General features: G+C 28.5%; 1 protein-coding gene across 1 annotated transcript in view; it reads right to left on the reverse strand.

Annotated features, from left to right (window-relative positions):
• Window positions 1–4,335, reverse strand: part of LOC105459756 (potassium channel subfamily T member 1-like) — a 7,081-nt gene extending 2,746 nt beyond the window's left edge. Inside the window, exons 1-2 of the mRNA XM_011705998.1 lie at window positions 4,242–4,335; window positions 512–611 (exon numbers count right to left, since the gene is read on the reverse strand). Coding sequence (XP_011704300.1) covers window positions 512–611; window positions 4,242–4,335 — 194 coding nt within the window. The remainder of the gene's footprint in view (window positions 1–511; window positions 612–4,241) is intronic.
• Window positions 4,336–19,581: the final 15,246 nt, after the last annotated feature.

A 19,581-nucleotide genomic window follows, 5' to 3' on the forward strand; every position in this document is an offset into this window, starting at 1 on the left:
AAAACCGAAATTTTTTTGGTTTTTTTCCAGTAATTTGAAAAAAGCAGTTTTTTTAAAACTATTTCAGATTTTCTGCATTTCCTTTTATTCTTCCATTAACATGAATATATTTTGGAAATAAAAAATTAACAATAATTTAATAATAGAAATACTTATTTATAATGATTTCTCTATGAAGTAATTCGTAGTCAAAAGAAATGTAAAAAACTGTAATATTCTGCATAGTGAACCGAATATTTTCTATATACTACAAAAGCATAAACGTCTTTTTTTATTTGCGTAAATTAAGTAAAGCAAAAAAGTACCATGTAACAAATATTAAAACAAAAATAAATCTAGTTTTGAAGCTAACGAAATTACGATTTTCAAATAGTCCAGAAAGTCAGATATATCACTGCAGTGATATTTGAATTTATATTTGTAAAATTCAAATATTGATAAAAATTCGATGCAAATTTCACGTTTCTAACAATATGTAAAAGGATTTATTCGGATATTTAATGTAGCTTACCATGCTGCGTATGTTGGATCGCTGTCGGTAATAACTCTGAATATATACAGGAAGCATGTTAAGAGTTTGAAGAAAAGATTGGCAAGTCGTATTCTCAAACCTGAAACATAAATTTTATTATTTTGTTGACTTTTATATATCTCCATTTAATTTATATTTTTATTGTAACACAATTCAATTTGCTTCTTCTTTTTTTTATTAAATATGTAATCTCATATATTAATTTTTTCTTTTGTTATTTTTATATTAAATTATATTAAAATATATTGTTATAACTAATAATATATGTATAATACGTTTCAAGATATATTAAATTTATACTACAAGTTATAATCAAATTTTAAAAATAATTGATACGCGTCTTTTACATATACATATATATATATATATATATATATATATGTACATACATATATATCACCTCCTATTAATAAATTCTATATGTATGTATATAAATATTTTTAAAAAATTTCAATATAGTTATCTTTTTATATAAACGTTTTTTAAGTATTAATAATTTTCTCTCTCTCTTTCTCTCTCTCTCTCTCTTTCTCTTTTTCTAATAAAGTTTCATTTTATTTGTATAAATCTGATATTGAATATCTCTTATTAAAAAAATATACAGCCGTCAATGCTTCATAAATTTAGTTATAAACATTCTGAATTTTTTAAATTCGATAATTTAGATGAAAGTTTTATGAGATAAAAGAAATATGAAAGAAAATTATTTGCTGGAAATTTATTGTTAGTGCAGCAACAGAATCTAAAATAATAAAATAATTCTTTTAAATATATAGATTATATATATTGCAAATCGTGGCGATTGTGACGCGAAGAGCTGTGCGTTGGTTTTCTGTGTCAAAGACCCAGGTTCAAATCCACTCAGAACAATTTATAACTCTAAATCGGTTTTAATCGATTTGGAAGCAATCGCCACCTCTCGAAAAGCAAAAGCAAACCCCCGAGAGCAACTCTGCTCAGGAAAGTTTCTTCTAATATGCCGTTTGCAACTAGCGCGGCATTAAAACTGTAGTGCCCCATATCTACGGATATACATATGCAGAAGAGATTGCCTACGCGCTGACAAGCGTATGGCACGCGAAGAAAAGTATTGAAAAAATGTACGAGGGAAAATCAAAAAAGTAAATTTATTCATTCCTCACATTACAATATGCGTTAGCAAAATACATACAAAATTATTTCTCAAGCATGTAATCGCTCAACGTTGCAACACATTTTGTGTAATGATTCTTAACTTTTCAGATTTTGTTTGTCAGGTTTTTGGTTGCCCTCAAAGTCACGTATGCACTGCTTTCTTAATTTTCTCATCACTGGCGTAACGCTGGCAAAACTTTCTCTAATCAACAAACAAATGAAAATCGAAAGAAGCAAGATCAAAACTATACGCTAGATGAGGAAGAAGTTCAAATTGTCAGAGTTTTAATGGTAGCCAGAAACCTTCTGCGCAGACGGAATCAGAAGATTTGTATGTTTATTACACAAAATGTATTGCAAACCTGGGCGATTAGATTGACAAATGATTTTATATATATTTTACTAACGCTATTTATTGTACATGAAGACTATATAAATTTATTTTATTTTATTTCCGCTTTCATGCATGTAATATACTTTTATATATATATATATATATATATATATATATAAAAAAAAGATATCGTGGTTTACGTTAAGCCTAGAGAAAGTTACGTAATATAAGGATTTACGAACAATAAGACTTATTGTTAGTTAAATCGAAGATTGGTTTCTGCTCAGGTCGAGTATCGACCGTCCGGACGGCTTTAACGAGACGGCTTTAACCAGTTGTCCGCGACAAACTTCACAAAGGGCAACAAAGCGTTGACCTGTTGGGTTCACGAGGTCCTAATGCATAGGTCAGGTACAAAGGTCAACACCAGCAAGAATTCGTAGTGGCACAATATCTATTACCACATCACAGTTCCGAAAGAGCACAATCATGCAGCTCTTTCAGAATAACCGCGGGGATGATGGCGGTGATATTCTTAAGATTGCCTTTAGAGAGGTTTTGCTATTTCAAAAGGAAAGCAATCGAGAGTGCTTCGCGGCAAGCCAGAAGACCGTTGACGACAATCTCGCTATTTCCGGCGACAAATTTTAGTAGAAATATAACAACAATACGACGATGCAGTTAAATTTATCTCGAAAATTGTATATTATTATTTTTATTTTTATCTCCATATAAGGGAAGAGGAGGGGGCAAATAGTGACAGGGGCCAAATAGTGTTTAAATTTCTCTTTTCCGGGTTTATTTTACCACTACTCATTAATAGAAAGACAGTTCTCAAGCATCTAATTATCTTCTGAAAAAGCCGTAAAAATCAAAAGTCAAATATAGCTAGTGGAAAAGTTTAAAATTTTGCATTCGTGAAATAAGGTAAAATCTGGATCTTTTTTTGATATTTGAAATTATATTTTCTTAATTGCTAAATCATTGAATGAGATCTAATCTATTCCATGTTATACCGTATCTTTTTCATCTATTTTGATATAATTCCTATGCTTGCAGTATATTAATTTTATTTCTCTCAGTAAAGTTTTAAAGGAAAAAGTATCTCCTGGAGCAAATAAATGACAATTTTTAGTTGGGTAAATAACGACAAGTCAAAAAGCTTTTTTAATATTTGAATATGGTTTTTGTAATTCATTTGGAATAATATGAGATAAGTTACAAGACAAGATCTAGAATAAATGTGATTTTCAATAAGAAATACTAGCAAATAATGTTTACTACTATTATTTATCAATAAATAAAAATGTACATATGGTAGAGTATAAAAATATAAATTACCTTATCTAATCAAAATGTTAAAAGAAAGATTGATTAAGAATTAAGAATTATGTATTTTGTAATTGTCCCATAGGGTGTCACTATTTACTCATAGGGTGGAGCAAATAGTGACAAATAAAGATTTCAGTTTTTATAAAAATCTAGCCCGTATACATAACTTATGGAAACTCTAAGTTTTTTGCTATTTGAAAGTGGAAAGTACTCTTTTAGTGAAAAATCCATACCTTGTAAACTTGAAATTAGCTTGTAGAAGAGAGAGAAAAAAATCTGTCACTATTTGCCTCCCCTTCCGTTACATATATCTTGTTGTTATATTTTATTTGAAGTTATATCAAATATGCTATACATGCTGCAATTTAAAAATATTAATATTCACAGTAGTTAATTAAGAGGAAAATTTGGAAAGTTACGTAAAAATAGATAGATAAAATGTGATATGTTTTAATTGTACCATTATGCATTTCGCGTGTTACAATGTAATGCGGAATGTAATGGTGCTATCAAATAGCGTGAGATAGAACTGTATAGATATGAATTTATGACAGTAGGCTCTACAATGAGTGTGTATATATACGATGTCAAATATATCTCGATATATCAACACATGATATCATATGTGAATTGCAGCAAACATTTTTATAATTGTGACAATCGTATCACGGCAACCTTTTATCGCGAAAATATAGGACAAGACAGAATTCTTTGAAATGCAAGTTTAATTAACACTTTTATAGTTGACAATGTAAATTGTAGTAATTGAATTAACGAAATTTTTTTAGTTTTCCACGAAAATTTCTCTATCCCCCCCCCCTCTCTCTCTCTCTCTCTCTCTCTTGTTACGTGTATATATCTAGAATCTGAAATTTACCGTAAACCGAAATAATCAATGTGTTTACTTACTCGAACGTTGATTTTTGATGAAGTATAACTGCAGTCGTTCCTTGAATGTGTTCTCGTTCACATAATACTCAACGCGAACTCTGGAAGCAGACATAGAACAACATTATTGCTAACTAGTTTTGTAAACTTTTCGTAGATATTAACTATAACAAGGGATTGAAAGTAACTCGTTACTGTTACAGTTACTTTTTTTTGGTAACGGATTGGTAACGACGTTATTTTATTTTTTTGGTAACTGTAACGGTAATGTAGTTACATTTTTTCGGTAACAGTAATAAATTATACAGTTACTTTTATCGTTACTTTTTGTATTTTGAACTTTTTGCATTTATGACAAAATTTTCGTATGTATATTCAATCTTCAATTTTTAGCTTGTATTCACATAGTTTACTCTTATTTTAAGACTTGTTTTAAATAATGTCTTAAAATATTAATGACTGTTTTAAATAATGTCTTAAAATATTAATAGACTCTGTGATTCATTTATGACATCTTAAGAATGCTATAAGTCAATTAATATCACAAATTAATTTACAAGTACTTTAACAAGATATTTTTACGTTTCATACGCATCTTAAAATACTTTAAAAAATTTATTGTGAAAAATATCAGTTGAGTTGCGTATCAAGATCAAACATTTATAATTGGCACGTAGTTTGTAAAATTGGATATGTATGTATAAATTTATTTCGAAATATTAAGCACGAAGCTGGAAGCTCTAGCTCATATCGAAAAGGCCTTCATTTTTCTAGTTATATTTTTATATATCGATCTAGTGTCATTGTTGTATTGCTTTTATTATAATATTAAAACAAAAAATTGCATCTTAAATTATTTATATTGATCTTGTTTCAGTATTAAAAAGTAACGGAAAAGTAACGAATCGTTACTTTTTAAGTGACGATAACGATAACGAGTTATTTTTAAAAATCAGTAATTAGTAACGGTAACTAGTTATTTTTTTAACTCGGTAACGAGTAACGATAACTAGTTACTTTTAACAAGTAACTTTCCATTCCCTGACTATAACGTTATATCTATCTAACTCCACACAACTATATTCAATAACTTTAGCAAATCCGTATATTCGTTTGAATGTAAGCAATTTGTATATAAATTGCTCCTACCATATGTATATCGTGAATTTTCTTTATTTTTTTGACAAACCTTGTAACAACATTCTATACAGTAATCTTATGCATATCTCTATTGACGTTTGTATTTACGAAAGTGACATGTAATATCACGAGGGAATACACGTATCTCTATATCGATGTAGAAAAACTCATTGTTGGACTAAAACTATCTCAAGATCAAAGAATTGACAAGAAATGTCACTATGTTATTAGGTTCGCATGACTAATCAAATAGCGCAACAGTATTGCCACGCATACACGTGCCATTCAACTTCTCATTATTGCTATTTACTGTATTATCCCACGAGTCATTTCCGTCCAACATTATAGAGCAACATCTCTGTAAGATCCATTACGGAAATTGGTATGCGTTGACTATAATGTAAATTATACGATAGCCTGACATTTCTAAGGTATCGCTTCTCTAAAATTCTATTTTACATATTCATATAGTGCTTATAGTATATTTGTCCATAGATATGTATTTATACATAAATTATAATATTTGAATACCACGAGAAATTTAATTTGCACTTCGTGTATGTACCTACTGCACAATTTTGTGTGCAACATTTAACGATCTTGATGAAATAGTTTTATTCTTTTAAATTTTAAATATGTCTACATATAATTCACACGCAACAAGTATAAGAATAAAAGAGAACAATTATGAATAAATATATAATCAATACAAGATATAAATAATTAAGAGAGATATCAAGTTGTATCACGTTTACTGTTTTTATTGATCGTTAATGACCATCATCACTCATATGTTAACATTCGTGCAAATTAGACTTCAGGTTAAGGAACGGAATCGGACTGCGTGCAATGGCCGTCGTTATTGTTATTGTTAGTACTGCAGCGAAGCGAGCGAACCAATTTTATTGGCCGGCTGTCATTTTGCGCGCTTGGTGGTGCACCGCCGCAGTCCTTATTTTTAGCCGCGGTAAATGCGTCGGCGTTGCGCCGAGAATAGCGTCGCCTGACGTCATCGGGCCGGCGTCGACAGGCGGTCTGTCGTATGCTATCGTTCTCAGTTGTTGAACTGGTTCTTTGACCCACATAACGTCACGAATGCCTGACCTAGGCTAGCCGTCCTCGGCGAACGCGGAAAGCTGATGGAAGAAACGATGCCGATCGAGACGGACAAGCCAGTGTTTGGCTTCATGCACTTTTATGCTTGAGGGAACAGGTTGACAAAGATTCATGAACGCGCGCTGACAGATTTTTTTTTACAATGTCTACAATGTCTACGACATATCTATCTATGTCATATTAAGAGTTAATTAATTGTTCTTTTCACAAAATTAATGATATTTTTTTTGTAATAATTTCGTTTAACAAAGTTTTGTACGTATTTTTCACATCAAAAAATCTAATAATAATTTATTTATAAACTGAGTTACCATGTCTAGATCAAATATTAGTTTAAATCTTTTATTCTAATTAGCTTTTTTCGTATATTTTTATTATGTGCGTCCTTTCGAAGTTTTATGTTTTTTACTTAACTAGACATCACAGATGCGTTTTGCTTCGCGCTATTTAATTCTTTCTTTATTTCTTGCTAATAACGTTTACAATGCACACAATTACATTGTATTATACTGTTAACTCTTCAATATGCACAACTAACATACATGAAATAACAGCCGCTTACGAAGTAAGCACAGTGAGAGAACAATCAGCGTCGCGGAAAAGAGCTCACAATTAACTTCGAGATTTTTCGAAAATTCAAATATCGGTTTAATAAACCTTTTTTTAGATAGGATTTTGCTTGTAAAATGAAATGATATAATTATTTAGACTTATTAGCATTATTTATAGTTTTTGTAATCAAATGCGTAGTATAACCTTTTTTTATTTTTTGAACATCTAGAAAACAATTATTTACAACTTCCATTTTAAGAGATAAATTTATAAAAAAAAACATTTTTATGTTAAAATATTGAAATTTTTGTTATTTTTTAATAATAAAAATGCCTTTTTATAACAGTATTGTATTAAGCATTAAACTGTTTTCTATATAATTAGTATCTTGGATTAGTATCTTGGATCGCGCCTACAGAAAGAAATAAATGTCAGAGATTAATGATGTGCACAATTAATTATAAAGGAAAATAATAAAGTAAATTTGATAGGCATGTCAGTTCTGATTCTACATACACGCATATTAAAGATTAAAATATTAATATATGAACATATTGTAGAAAATGACGAAATTACACACGCAATAGTCACAGATCTATAGATAATAAAATGACCTTTACGTGAAGCATTAAAGCACCGCGAAAGAGTTCATATGCATAATACTGTTATATAAACATACATATGCATATATCATAATAAAAGAGTAATTCTACAGTAAGATAACAATTTATATGTAAAATGTAATAAAATAAAACATAAAAACTAAATGTGTGTAAAAATAAATAAATAAATAAAACGATTTAATAATAATAAAAAAACAACATTTTAATAAATAATCATTACATAATCAAGATTCCGTGGCAATTGAAACAAAATTTTGTACATTTTAATTTAATTTGTTGGCCATTAAATAATATTACAGAAGCACTTACCACGATGATGGTGTATATAATTATGTTTGCTGATGAAATCTTACTCTATGCGTGGTAGTTGCTTCCATCGTAAATTGCAAAACGACCTTAAGCCTTCAGTCAGTATATCAGTAAAGTCAGTATATCAGATTCTAACATATAGCAAAAGAAATTGCGAAATCTCAAATACGCAAGCTTGAAAAAGATACAAAAGGAAAAATCTTAAAAATATATTTTTCCAATATCTCACTTTATTATGAAAATATTCCAATTTTGTAAAATTATTTCATTTAGATCTCTTTATAATTTATTAAAATATTTTCGCCTGTATGTAGTTTCACCGAATTTTTGTCATTAAATATGTAATATTAATTTAATTGGTTTAGCGGTTGAAAAGGACGGTTTCAACCAAGTTAGGTTGAAACGTTCCGCATTGTTTTGTGAATTAATATATGTATATTAGTATTTTATTAGAAAACATAAAAAATTTTTCGTTCCATTATTGGCCTCAACTTATGTACCCTCAATAAAGACACAATGAATCTCGTCTGCGTGTCGTTGGTGGACCTCCGATAGGAGGTTGCCTCCCGGGAGTATTATATTATATTATTATTATTATTATTATTATTATTTATATACCTTCATTATTAAAATATTATATAATATATTTCCAAAGTTATATATTTATAACAATCGCAAAATAATCATTAAAAAAATCTCTCATTAATATTAATTTAACATTAAATTTTTGGAGTAATGAATTATTTGTGTCTCAATTTAAAATTAACGCAAAAGTTAATGAATTTCAAAGTTTTAATCTTAGTAAAAGATATAATAATATAAAATAATTTTTAATAACAAAACAAATCTAATTGTAAAATAAAATTAATACACGACTTTTAATATTTTATTGTAATATTGCTACAAGATTATAGCATTGGCAAATAAAATAGAAAGTTTCCGATCTTTAATCCAAAATTGGCATAGTGTTCAACGTTACTGACGTAAAAGAGATATGTTGAACTATCGTCTGAAAATCATTGCGTTTGAAAGATCTAATGGAAAGTGACATATCTGCACAATGTATCCCGCCAATTCGGAAATTCCGCGGAAACATAGCGCGAAGTGATGCAGTGGTGAAAAATTGTCGAGTTTGAATGATTCGACAGGAATGCAAATCCTTCAAGCCCCACGGGAGCGGCCATCGATTCTGCGAGCGATATACAAAGCGAGATGTATCAATATCACTCGAGTTTTGCACGCGGATATCGCCGCGGTCTCCGTGATGCGCGCGGTAATTTAACGCGATCGGCCGTGTAGACGAGAAAAGCACGTTTAGTGGGCTGTGAGTAATGTCACTGACAAAATACGTGGGCCGCCGGTGCAACCGATGTTCCTGTTTCGAGGACACTCGAGTCAAAAGAACGCGTTTACGCTGATACGATTGAACTCGTAATTTTTGCAGATAAATCCTGCCTCCGCAGTCAGATCAAAAACATTCTCTAACTGCAGTATTTTTTAAGGCCAAGGGAATTGGGATGAAAATCAGATTTGAAATAAATCCCTGTGCAAATTGAATCCACGATATTCATGTATGAGATTTATAGCAGCGTACAAATTGACGGAAATATTTTTTTAATAACTAAGTTATTGAAAAAAAGAAAGTAATAAAAAGATTCTCGATAAAAAGAAAATTTTGTACTCAACTGTACGAGCCGATTTAAATCGCATTATTATATCTAATTGTAAAAAGAATCAAATATGTATCTCTATTTAAAAGACTAGTCATTCCAGTTCAAACTGGGGAAGTTTATAAATCACAATGTTAATAGCCGTCAATTAATCGTCATTTGGGATCGTCGTTTCGATGCGACAAATCGAGAATGGAAACGACCTGCTGCATCGTCGGGAGATAATTGACAGCTTCATTACGACGCCGTTTCTAATTACATCGCATAGGGATGTGGTTCGCAGAGATCGTCAGCGATTTCCAATTGAAATTGCGTTCTGGGAATCGCGAGGTGACATTTGCGAGCCGCATCACACTTCCCACCGCGGATGCACAGTAAAACCAATACAATTCATCTCATTCAAGGGATTGATCGTGGCTACGAAGAATAAATCGATTTACTCAATTGATTTTATTGTTAATGTTTGCTTTTAGTGCGTGTCTTTTAGTGCGTAAATAACTTTGCCTTAAATTTCAAGAATTGATTTTTGTAGTTAGCAGTATAAAAATAGAAACGTTATATGTTGTACATGCGCGCGTGGAACTTTAAAAATAACTAATAATTTATACAATCTGCGTTAATATTAAATGTCTAATTTTAAATAAATATTATTACATAAATAAGAAGTTCGTATTATCAGTTATTTTAATATAGCTTTGTAAATAATGCAACAATTTACAAATTTGTAAAACAATTTAATGTTATCAAAAAATCCGTTTAATTCTAAATTATTAAATAAAATAAAATAGTGACAAAGGTTGTTCTTTTTTTAATTAGAAAGAATTTAAGCATACAATTGAAATGAAAAATACTTTTTGAGGAAACTCTGGCATTGAAATTATTCAAGAAGTAATGAACAAAGAAAAATAATAAATAATAGTATATCAAAATAAATTTTATACAATCCTCCATTTAGCCATTATTTTTTAAAAGATTCTTGAAATGCTATTATATAATATTATAAATTTTGATAAGTATTTTGTTACCATTAAGTATTTTTTTGTCTACTTGTTTGAAATAATTATAATTTAATTGCAAGTTGTTCTTGTTAATGTTTAGTTATAAATTTCTTCTAAGCCTAATTATATAAAGTTTCTAATAATTTAATAATTAGTAATAAATGCATCTAATTATTCGTAAAAGCAACTATTAAATTTATAAAGCAACTATTAAAGCAACTATTAAATATTCGATACATCAAATAGAAATAGATTTCACGTGCAACTTACAATTAGATTATATTATATCTGAATGTAATTTGTATAAATTATAATCGTTAATAATTTTGCGTAAGCATGTGTCCAATTATACATATAATTGATATAAGAAAAAATAGTTACGTGAACAATTAGGTTCAGTTAAATTAAACCTATAATTATTTATCCATTGAATTGTGGATTAATATGTGCTGACAACAAAGCGATTTTGCGCGCGATCAAAGAGAACAATGACTAGCTTAAACGAAGCGAGATATTTTCATTTTAGTGAAACGAATGTCTATACTGTACCCCTGGATTGGGTCGCCACTAGAAGGTCAATTCTCAGTAATGAGTTTCGGAAAGTCGCCTCGACTTTTATGAACTTTCCGTCTCCAGCAAAATATAGCTACGCCACGTAGTGAACATAAATTTATTATTAAGCTTTTTTTAGCACAAATAATAGTATAACATCAATTCTAATATCAATAATTAATGATTAAATACTAAATATAGAAAGACAAGACAATTACAAATTATTATATATGAATTATAATTAATAAAGATAAATCAGAAATAATTAAAATATTTGACAAAATGTCTTAATGGAAATAAAATAAAATTAATAGATTATTAAATAAATCATAAAATTCTTGAATATTCGTTTTGCTTCCTTTATTTATTTTCTACCTAAGATAATTTTTGTTTAAAAAAGATAAAATTTTCTTTTTTTCCTTATATAAGTATTGTATATTATTATAACTGTTAAACTTTCTTATCTTTTTTAATTTTAGTTTTTTTTAGTTACTTTCAGTTTTACAAACATTATTTTTCTAACAAGTCATTATATTGCAAATTTTTTGTTTGCAATGTAATGATTAGAAATATTATAAGAAATCTGACTAGATAATCAAATAAAACTAAATTATGACAATTATCAAACAAAAATATAAATTATGTACGTATATAATAATTACAAAATAATGTAAACTAAAATTTTTCTTGCTTTCTCTTCCAAATATTTTGCAGTTCGAAATTGAACTTCTCATAAGCTCCATGTTTTTTGATAAATTCACAAAATTCTTGACAATTCAAAATTCAATTTAGTACATAATTCCTTCATTAGTTTCATACGCATTTGTTGCGATTTTGTTGCGATTATCATTCTACTTTAGGTTAAAGTAAGATGTTGGTAATATCTTGACAACAAAAGACCATTGTCGAGCAAATAGATCGCCATCTTCTTATCATATGATACAAAATATAAAAAAAGAGATAACTCTGCAAAATAACTATTGTCAGCCTTAAATCGCCATTTTTGGCTTCACATCGCAGATAGAATACTTCCATGATCTAGATTATGTTGATTCCCCATTACTGTAAAGATTCTTTCTGTATGTATAAATGTTACTTACAGGAACTGATAAATTGTATAAATTATAATTTTATTTTTTTTATAAAAAATTACGTAAGATGTTTTATATTTCACACAACCCGCAGAAATAATGATCAAATCCGGAACCGGGACATAAGCTTCAAATCCCAAACTCATCGGGTCAAACCTTAATTATCCTTGAGCTATTATTAGTCTTTATTTCGTATGTATCAATGAAGTATTAAAATATTTGACGCGGAATAAAGCTCCAATTACCGGTTGAATAAATCCTTGATAAAGAACAAGAGGCACACAGGCAATTCCGGTCTTTTGCCTCTCAATCGAATCATACTCAATTGATGTGAAAGAGTTGCTATTTTTTCTATTAAGATCATTAAAAAATCTTGATGTAAAACTCTATCACTATGTCCATGATCAATTTAACCTTATTAAATTATAATGAATACATGTAATAACTGCTTAGACTATAATTAATTTATGTTATAACAGCTTATATCTAAAATTATACAATTAGTAACGTCTGTATTATGATCTAAATATATATCTAAAATGGTGTCTTAAAAATTTCTTAATAATTTGTAATGGAACTATTTTGTTTTAAGATTGTACAAGTAATATTATATTGTTATATCTTATATAACATTAGTTTATCAATATAATCTACATTATTATAAAATAATTATTCGGTTATAAAATATTTCAAGTTTATTATCATAATACGTTTATTATCATATAACTACGTTAATAAATGAAAGCTACTCTCTTATTTACATTTTAGAATTCTTGTTAAATCAGGAAAAAGAAAACTTCAGAAAGAATTCGCTTCTTCATTTATTTTAAGGAGTTTCCGTGTGATCGTTCCAAGACACTCCATCAATTTCGCCTCTGCTTAAAGTAATTCTTGGGGAAGAGAATTGTTTCACCCATGTGAAAATGAGTATCATAATTTTGATTGAACATCGGGCAAACTGCTTCGAAAGCAAATGCTTCTGGCAATTTATAAAGACAAGCATCTGTTTCTCATTGTCCAAATTTGCCGCATTCAGAGCGTTCGAATTCGGACGCTCATGCAAGATTGATACTGTAGACTAACAAACAAACTATAACCTTAATGGATAATTTAACGCCGTAAATAGTTGCGTATACTCCTCTTCAAGATATTTCGGAATTTCGACGTTCATATCGTCAATAAGAATTGTTAGAATTTTTAATATTCGTATAATGATTAAAATAATAGAAAGTTATGTTAATTTACAAGCATGTCAATATCTTTACGCATTATAATAAACTCTTCTCGCAACTTTACACAAATCGTATTCTACTGTAAAATTGTTTCGAACAAACAATATTTAATTTCTTATGTATGTAAACTAATAGATGTAACTGCATAATATAGGTAATTTAATTCTGCTACCAACACAAATTGAATTTTTCTAAGAAAGTACAAAAACAGTATGTCAATTTCTCAAACTGACGTTTTATATCAAGATTTAAATTTCTTTCTGGATGATCGAGCATAAAAAGAAAAAAAAAACAGATTGCATTCCGGAGTTCAATCACAACGAGCGACAACATTATTCCGATCCAATGGTTACAACATACTTGGTGATTACAAACGCTTTTCTATCGGCAGAAACTTCGACGAATAGATGCACGAAGAGTTTATTTTTCACACTTGCACCTTTGTAGGTACAAATTATGTAATTTGCAGCAATTAACAGATTTCTATTGTTATAATTTATACCACTTCATTTTGATCGCTTGCGCTTCACGATAATATCGATTGCATGAAAGCGAACTACCGTGAAGTATACCATATACCATCGCATGTGTGTATATTAACAAAACATGGAAAATCTATTTCTGTCAACATTTAAGCGGCATTTTGTATAATTTATTATGGAAGCACTAATGAGTAAAGAGAATATCTATATATGAAAATTATGCTATTGTGGTTCATGGAATTGAAATATCACCACTTGATACGTTATTAATTGTGTACGAATAATTTTAGTTAATAACTAGATTACATTCGAGCCCATTTGTTAAATAGGTTATACAGAGATATGTAATAACTGATTGTACATTTGTGAGTTGATTAAATGAACCTTGATATGTAACTGAATGCTTGATTTATCGCATCTTTCAACGAAAGCCGTTAATATATTTTCAAAATATAAAATTAATACATTAGAATTTGTATCGGCGTCTTTTTTACATGAAATTAAAATATACCTGCTTCAATATATTTTAATTACTAATACTTCTCTTAAAGACTTTTTGCGTTATATCGATTTTATACATTTCAACATTTACGATTATCATTAGCATACATTGCACTTTATAATTTCATTATTTATAAATATTTATGAATGCTTATAAGCATTATAAAATATTGCATGAATAATAGAGAAGAAATTGATTTACATATCTATGATATGTAAATCCGCGATATTTATTTATTTATTATTTTATTAATTTCCACCAAAACGTACTTGCAATGGAGAACTTAATTATTCAATATACTATATTTCTCGTACATCATTTATATTATTTAAATATTATAAATTATTAAACAACTCCACTTTCTCTCCCGGATTATACATATAATGGAGAAGTCATGTGTTGCTTCTCGCATTGTAAAATTCGTAAAGGGGTATAATAAAATTCGCGCAAAAAAAACTCAATTATAAATATTTAGTAGAATTTTTTGTTACGCAAAATCTTTGGCGAATAGTTAAAAGCAGTGCTCCGGTAAACGCAGCTTTTAGTCGAAATCCAATGCGACAAAAAGCATTCAGTGAAATAGCTCTTTTCGTCGTTGATAAAATGTCTCCTTTTGCCACAATCCACTTGAAATTAAATAAAGTGGAAACTCGTATGTTATGTTTTTCTCTTTTTTTACTATAACAGAAACAATTCACGTTACATTTTTTTTACAAAAAACTGTTTTTTCGAACGTTTAACTAAATAATAAATAATAAAATAATAAAATCGCTAAAAGGAGCAAATCTATCAAATATTTATTTTACGAGTTGTATAAGCAATTTATTTTTCAGTATATTATAAATAATCTGGTTTTTGTAAAAACAGATTAAACATTTCATATTTTAACATTAATCAACAAATTTAATTTTTTTACTTCTGCATTTTTAATTTATTGTACAGTAATTGACAATGCAAATAAATTTTTTTTATGTTAATTTTCTATTTTGCACTATTGGTTATAAGATGTAATAGTAATTGACTTTTTTCATGCAAATTAGTAATTTTGAATAGGTTAATTTAACGAATATAAAATAATTTGATGCACGCTATTCACTTTTGACATACTCCTTCTTCGAAATTACAACAATTCATTTCATGAACGTAATTTGTGTAATATCCCCGAGAATTCTGTCAGCTTGAAATAATTCATATGGATGTAAAGAGAGATAAGCTCAATCTAAGTGGAAGGCACTCGGACAGTAACGTTAATCTTTTAAGCTGAGGATATTTAGCTTTTAATCCTGCCGTTAGAATTATTCGCCATTTGTAATCGAAATGTATTGCCGATCTATATCTCGTTCGTCTATAATTATGATAGCGACCTGCCTTCGCGCACCGCAAATAGAACTACGACGCCGGTCGCCGTGTAAAAATACCCATCGGCAACCTTGCACTCCATTGACCGCTTTATTACCGTAATATGTCGTAACGTATTGTTCATGTACATGAGCGCGGCCTTAACTCGTGTATGTATCCTTCGAAACTGGAAACTAGATGAAACAAAGTGTATATTAGTTTACAATAGTTCACGTACATACGATGAACTGCGAACTAGATTCTAGAAACTACTTAGATGCTACATTATATGTAGCAATCACAAACTGAAAACTCCTTTTGCTCGGTTATGCTACATTCTCAATACGTCTTGTACTGGATCAAATTATATCGAAGTAGAAGAAACAGTATGTAGAATAAAAAAAACTTAGATATATGTTTAATGTTATAAATAAGATTTATACTTGGACTTTTATTGTAGGATTTGATCTTCTATAAACTCTCTAAAATGTTACATATTATTTAAGCTGTATTTAATTGTATAACTGTATATCAAGTTTGTTTATTATAAAAATATAATAAAATATATGTTCAAACTCTACATAATAATATAATTTAACTGATTATTAAGAAACATTAAAAAAAAGTATTATATGTATATTTTATATGTATTTGTAATATATAGTTATATCAGTGTATATTACTTATCTTGTAATAAATTTTTAATAGATTTCATAACAGATTGTTTAGAATAATAATTATAATTAATCTTCAGATAATCTGCAAAAATCAAGAAAAATGTATAATTCTCTTGACAATATGATACAAATATTGCTTTTTAAAATACCTAAAAAGTATATGAGTGTATGTACAAGATGGAGAGCAAAAAAAATTAGAACAACTTAAATGATAGTTACATTTTTAAAAAATAGATAGATTAAATTTATATGTCTATACGTAAATAGATAGAAAATGTTAATTTTAGAAACGATAGAATGAAATAAATTCAACTTATTTTCTCATTATACTAGCTAAAATATATATATTACAAAAGTTAATATAATTTCTGCATGAAACTATCAATTTATAATTATTTTCTTATCATAAGACATTTTTAATATTTTTACAGATATTATAGACAGATTTTCGACATCTTTGCTGAATAAAAATAAAATGAAAAAAAAAAAAAAAAAAAAAAGATTACCGAATATTGCGGGATTTACTAAAGCCCAGGATGCACGTAATGATCATATCAACTTCAAAAAGAGATTCTTTTAGAGTTAGGGATTGTAACTAATCCCTATATACTTTATCTGGTATTTTCCATATAACTCGACTGTCTCACCGTATTAGGTGATAGTTATTCGACTGTAACTACCAATTTATCACGCAGCGTGCGTGTCGTAAAAGAAGAATCGAGAATTAATATTTCTATATTCATGAAAAAAAAAGATTTTTGTGTTACTTAAATTAAATTGTATTCATGTTCAACGCATCATAAACATAAGAATCCACAAGATAATTAATATATACAATGTACAAATTGATTTAATTTTACATTGCAAATATATAAAATTAACATTTTTTTTCTAAAACCTTTCAATAATCAATTTATTTCATTATGCGGAGCTTATACATATAATTTTAATCTATCTTTAATGAGTAAACTTGATACTCAGTTATAATTAAATACCTTACATAATATGTAACTGTAGGTAATTACTCATGGTGCATTGAAGAATTAATTACCTGAGTACGCAATAACGCGCATTATCATATACATATTGTTATCATCAACATATATACATACACATAGATATGTATATACAAATATTAACGATAGAAACATGTGTATATGGGGCATTCTCTGTTAAGCAGACCCTCTGTTCATTTCAATTTTTGAGATAAAATACTTCAAAAAGGTCTTAAAATTTTCGTTGAAACGTCTAAGGGAAGGAGGGGGAGGGGGGCACACAAAAATAGATTTTTTCTTCTCTCTCCTACAAGCTAATTTCAAGTTTACGAGATATGATTTTTCACTAAGAGAGTACTTTTCATTTTTAAATATATAAAAAACTTAACAGAGTTTCCATAAGTCATGTGTACGGTCTAGATTTTCATAAAAACTAAAACCTACATTTATCACTTTGCCCTACCCTATGGGTAAATAGTGACACCCTATGGGACAATTACAAAATACATAATTCTTAGCTCCTAATTGATTTTTCTTTTGATATTTTGATTAGATAAGGTAATTTATATTAATTTCTATATTTTATCATATGTAAATTTTTATTTATTGATAAATAATAGTATTAACATTATTTGCTAGTATTTCGTATTAAAAATCACATTTATTCCGGATCTTGCTTTGTAACTAATCTCATATTATCCCAAATGATTTAGAAAAATCATATTCAAATATTAAAAAAGCATTTTGACTTATCATTATTTACCCAACTAAAAATTGTCATTATTTGTTCCAGGAGCTGCTTTTTTCTTTAAAACTTTATCGAGAGAAATAAAATTAATATACTGCAAGCATAGGAATTATATCAAAATAGAGGAAAAAGGTACCGTATAACATAGAATAGGTTAGATTTCATTCAACGATTTAGCAATTAAGTAAATATAACTTTAAATATTAAAAAAGATCCGGGTTTTATGAATGCACAATTTTAAACTTCTTTGTTAGCTATATTTTTGATTTTTGGTTTTTATGGCTTTTTAAGAAAATGATTAGATGCTTGAGAATTGTCTTTCTATTAATGAGTAGTGGTAAAATAGACGCGGGACAGAGGAGAAATTTAAAGTGACACTATTTGTCCCCTGTTACTATTTGCCCCCTATCCTTTCCTTTTTGATGCAGTATGACCTTTTTAAAAATTCAAAATGGCAGATCCAGAATTGCGACTAGAATAGACAGTCGTCAAAAAATTTTTGGGACAAACTTTAATTACTGAAGCACAGGGAATTTAAAAATTTTTCTATTTCCATAAATTAAGATTTTGGAGGTTGCTGAATACGAATCCGCAGTCATAATTATAAAATTCACAACAGCGAATCCTAATATACCGGCAAAACTTCAAATAATGCAAATTTCCATATTTTATCTACCATATTGGCTCAACAGCTTTTAAGTAAAGATTGATAATTTGCAATCAGAAACCCAATAAACCAATGTCTACACATTGATGTCCAAAAAAAATCTTCCAACTTAAACGTTGCAAGATGCACTGGTCATATTCCATCCGCCATATTGGATTCGATATCCCAAATCCTGCTTTAACAACTATTGTGAATTTTATAATTATGACTGCGGATTCGTATTCAGTGACCTCAAAAACCTTAATTTATGGAAATAGAAAAATTGTCTAGCCCCCTACGCATCAATAATAAAAGTTTGTTCCAAATATTTTTTGACGACAATTCATTCTAGTCACGATTCTGGATACGCCATCTTGAATTTTTAAAAAGGCCATTGGTATCAAAAAATAAACACTTGAACGAAAATTTTAAGACCTTTTGAAGTATTTTATCTCAAAAATTGAAGGAGGGGGGGTGGCCTTTTTGACAGAGAATGCCCCATATACATATGTATATACATATTATACAATTCAATTTCTAATATAATATACAATCTATTATTTTAAAGACTTTATGAAAAAAAATTTGAAAATAGTTAAATCCATGCACAATTAAAACATATTCGTTAAGGGGTTACACCACCTTGACCGCCTAAAAATCAATCGGTAACTTTGGGAATTTTTTTTAAGA

Source organism: Wasmannia auropunctata, unplaced genomic scaffold (genome assembly GCF_000956235.1).
Source record: "Wasmannia auropunctata unplaced genomic scaffold, wasmannia.A_1.0 LD333984.1, whole genome shotgun sequence".
Classification (NCBI taxonomy): Eukaryota; Metazoa; Arthropoda; class Insecta; order Hymenoptera; family Formicidae; genus Wasmannia; species Wasmannia auropunctata.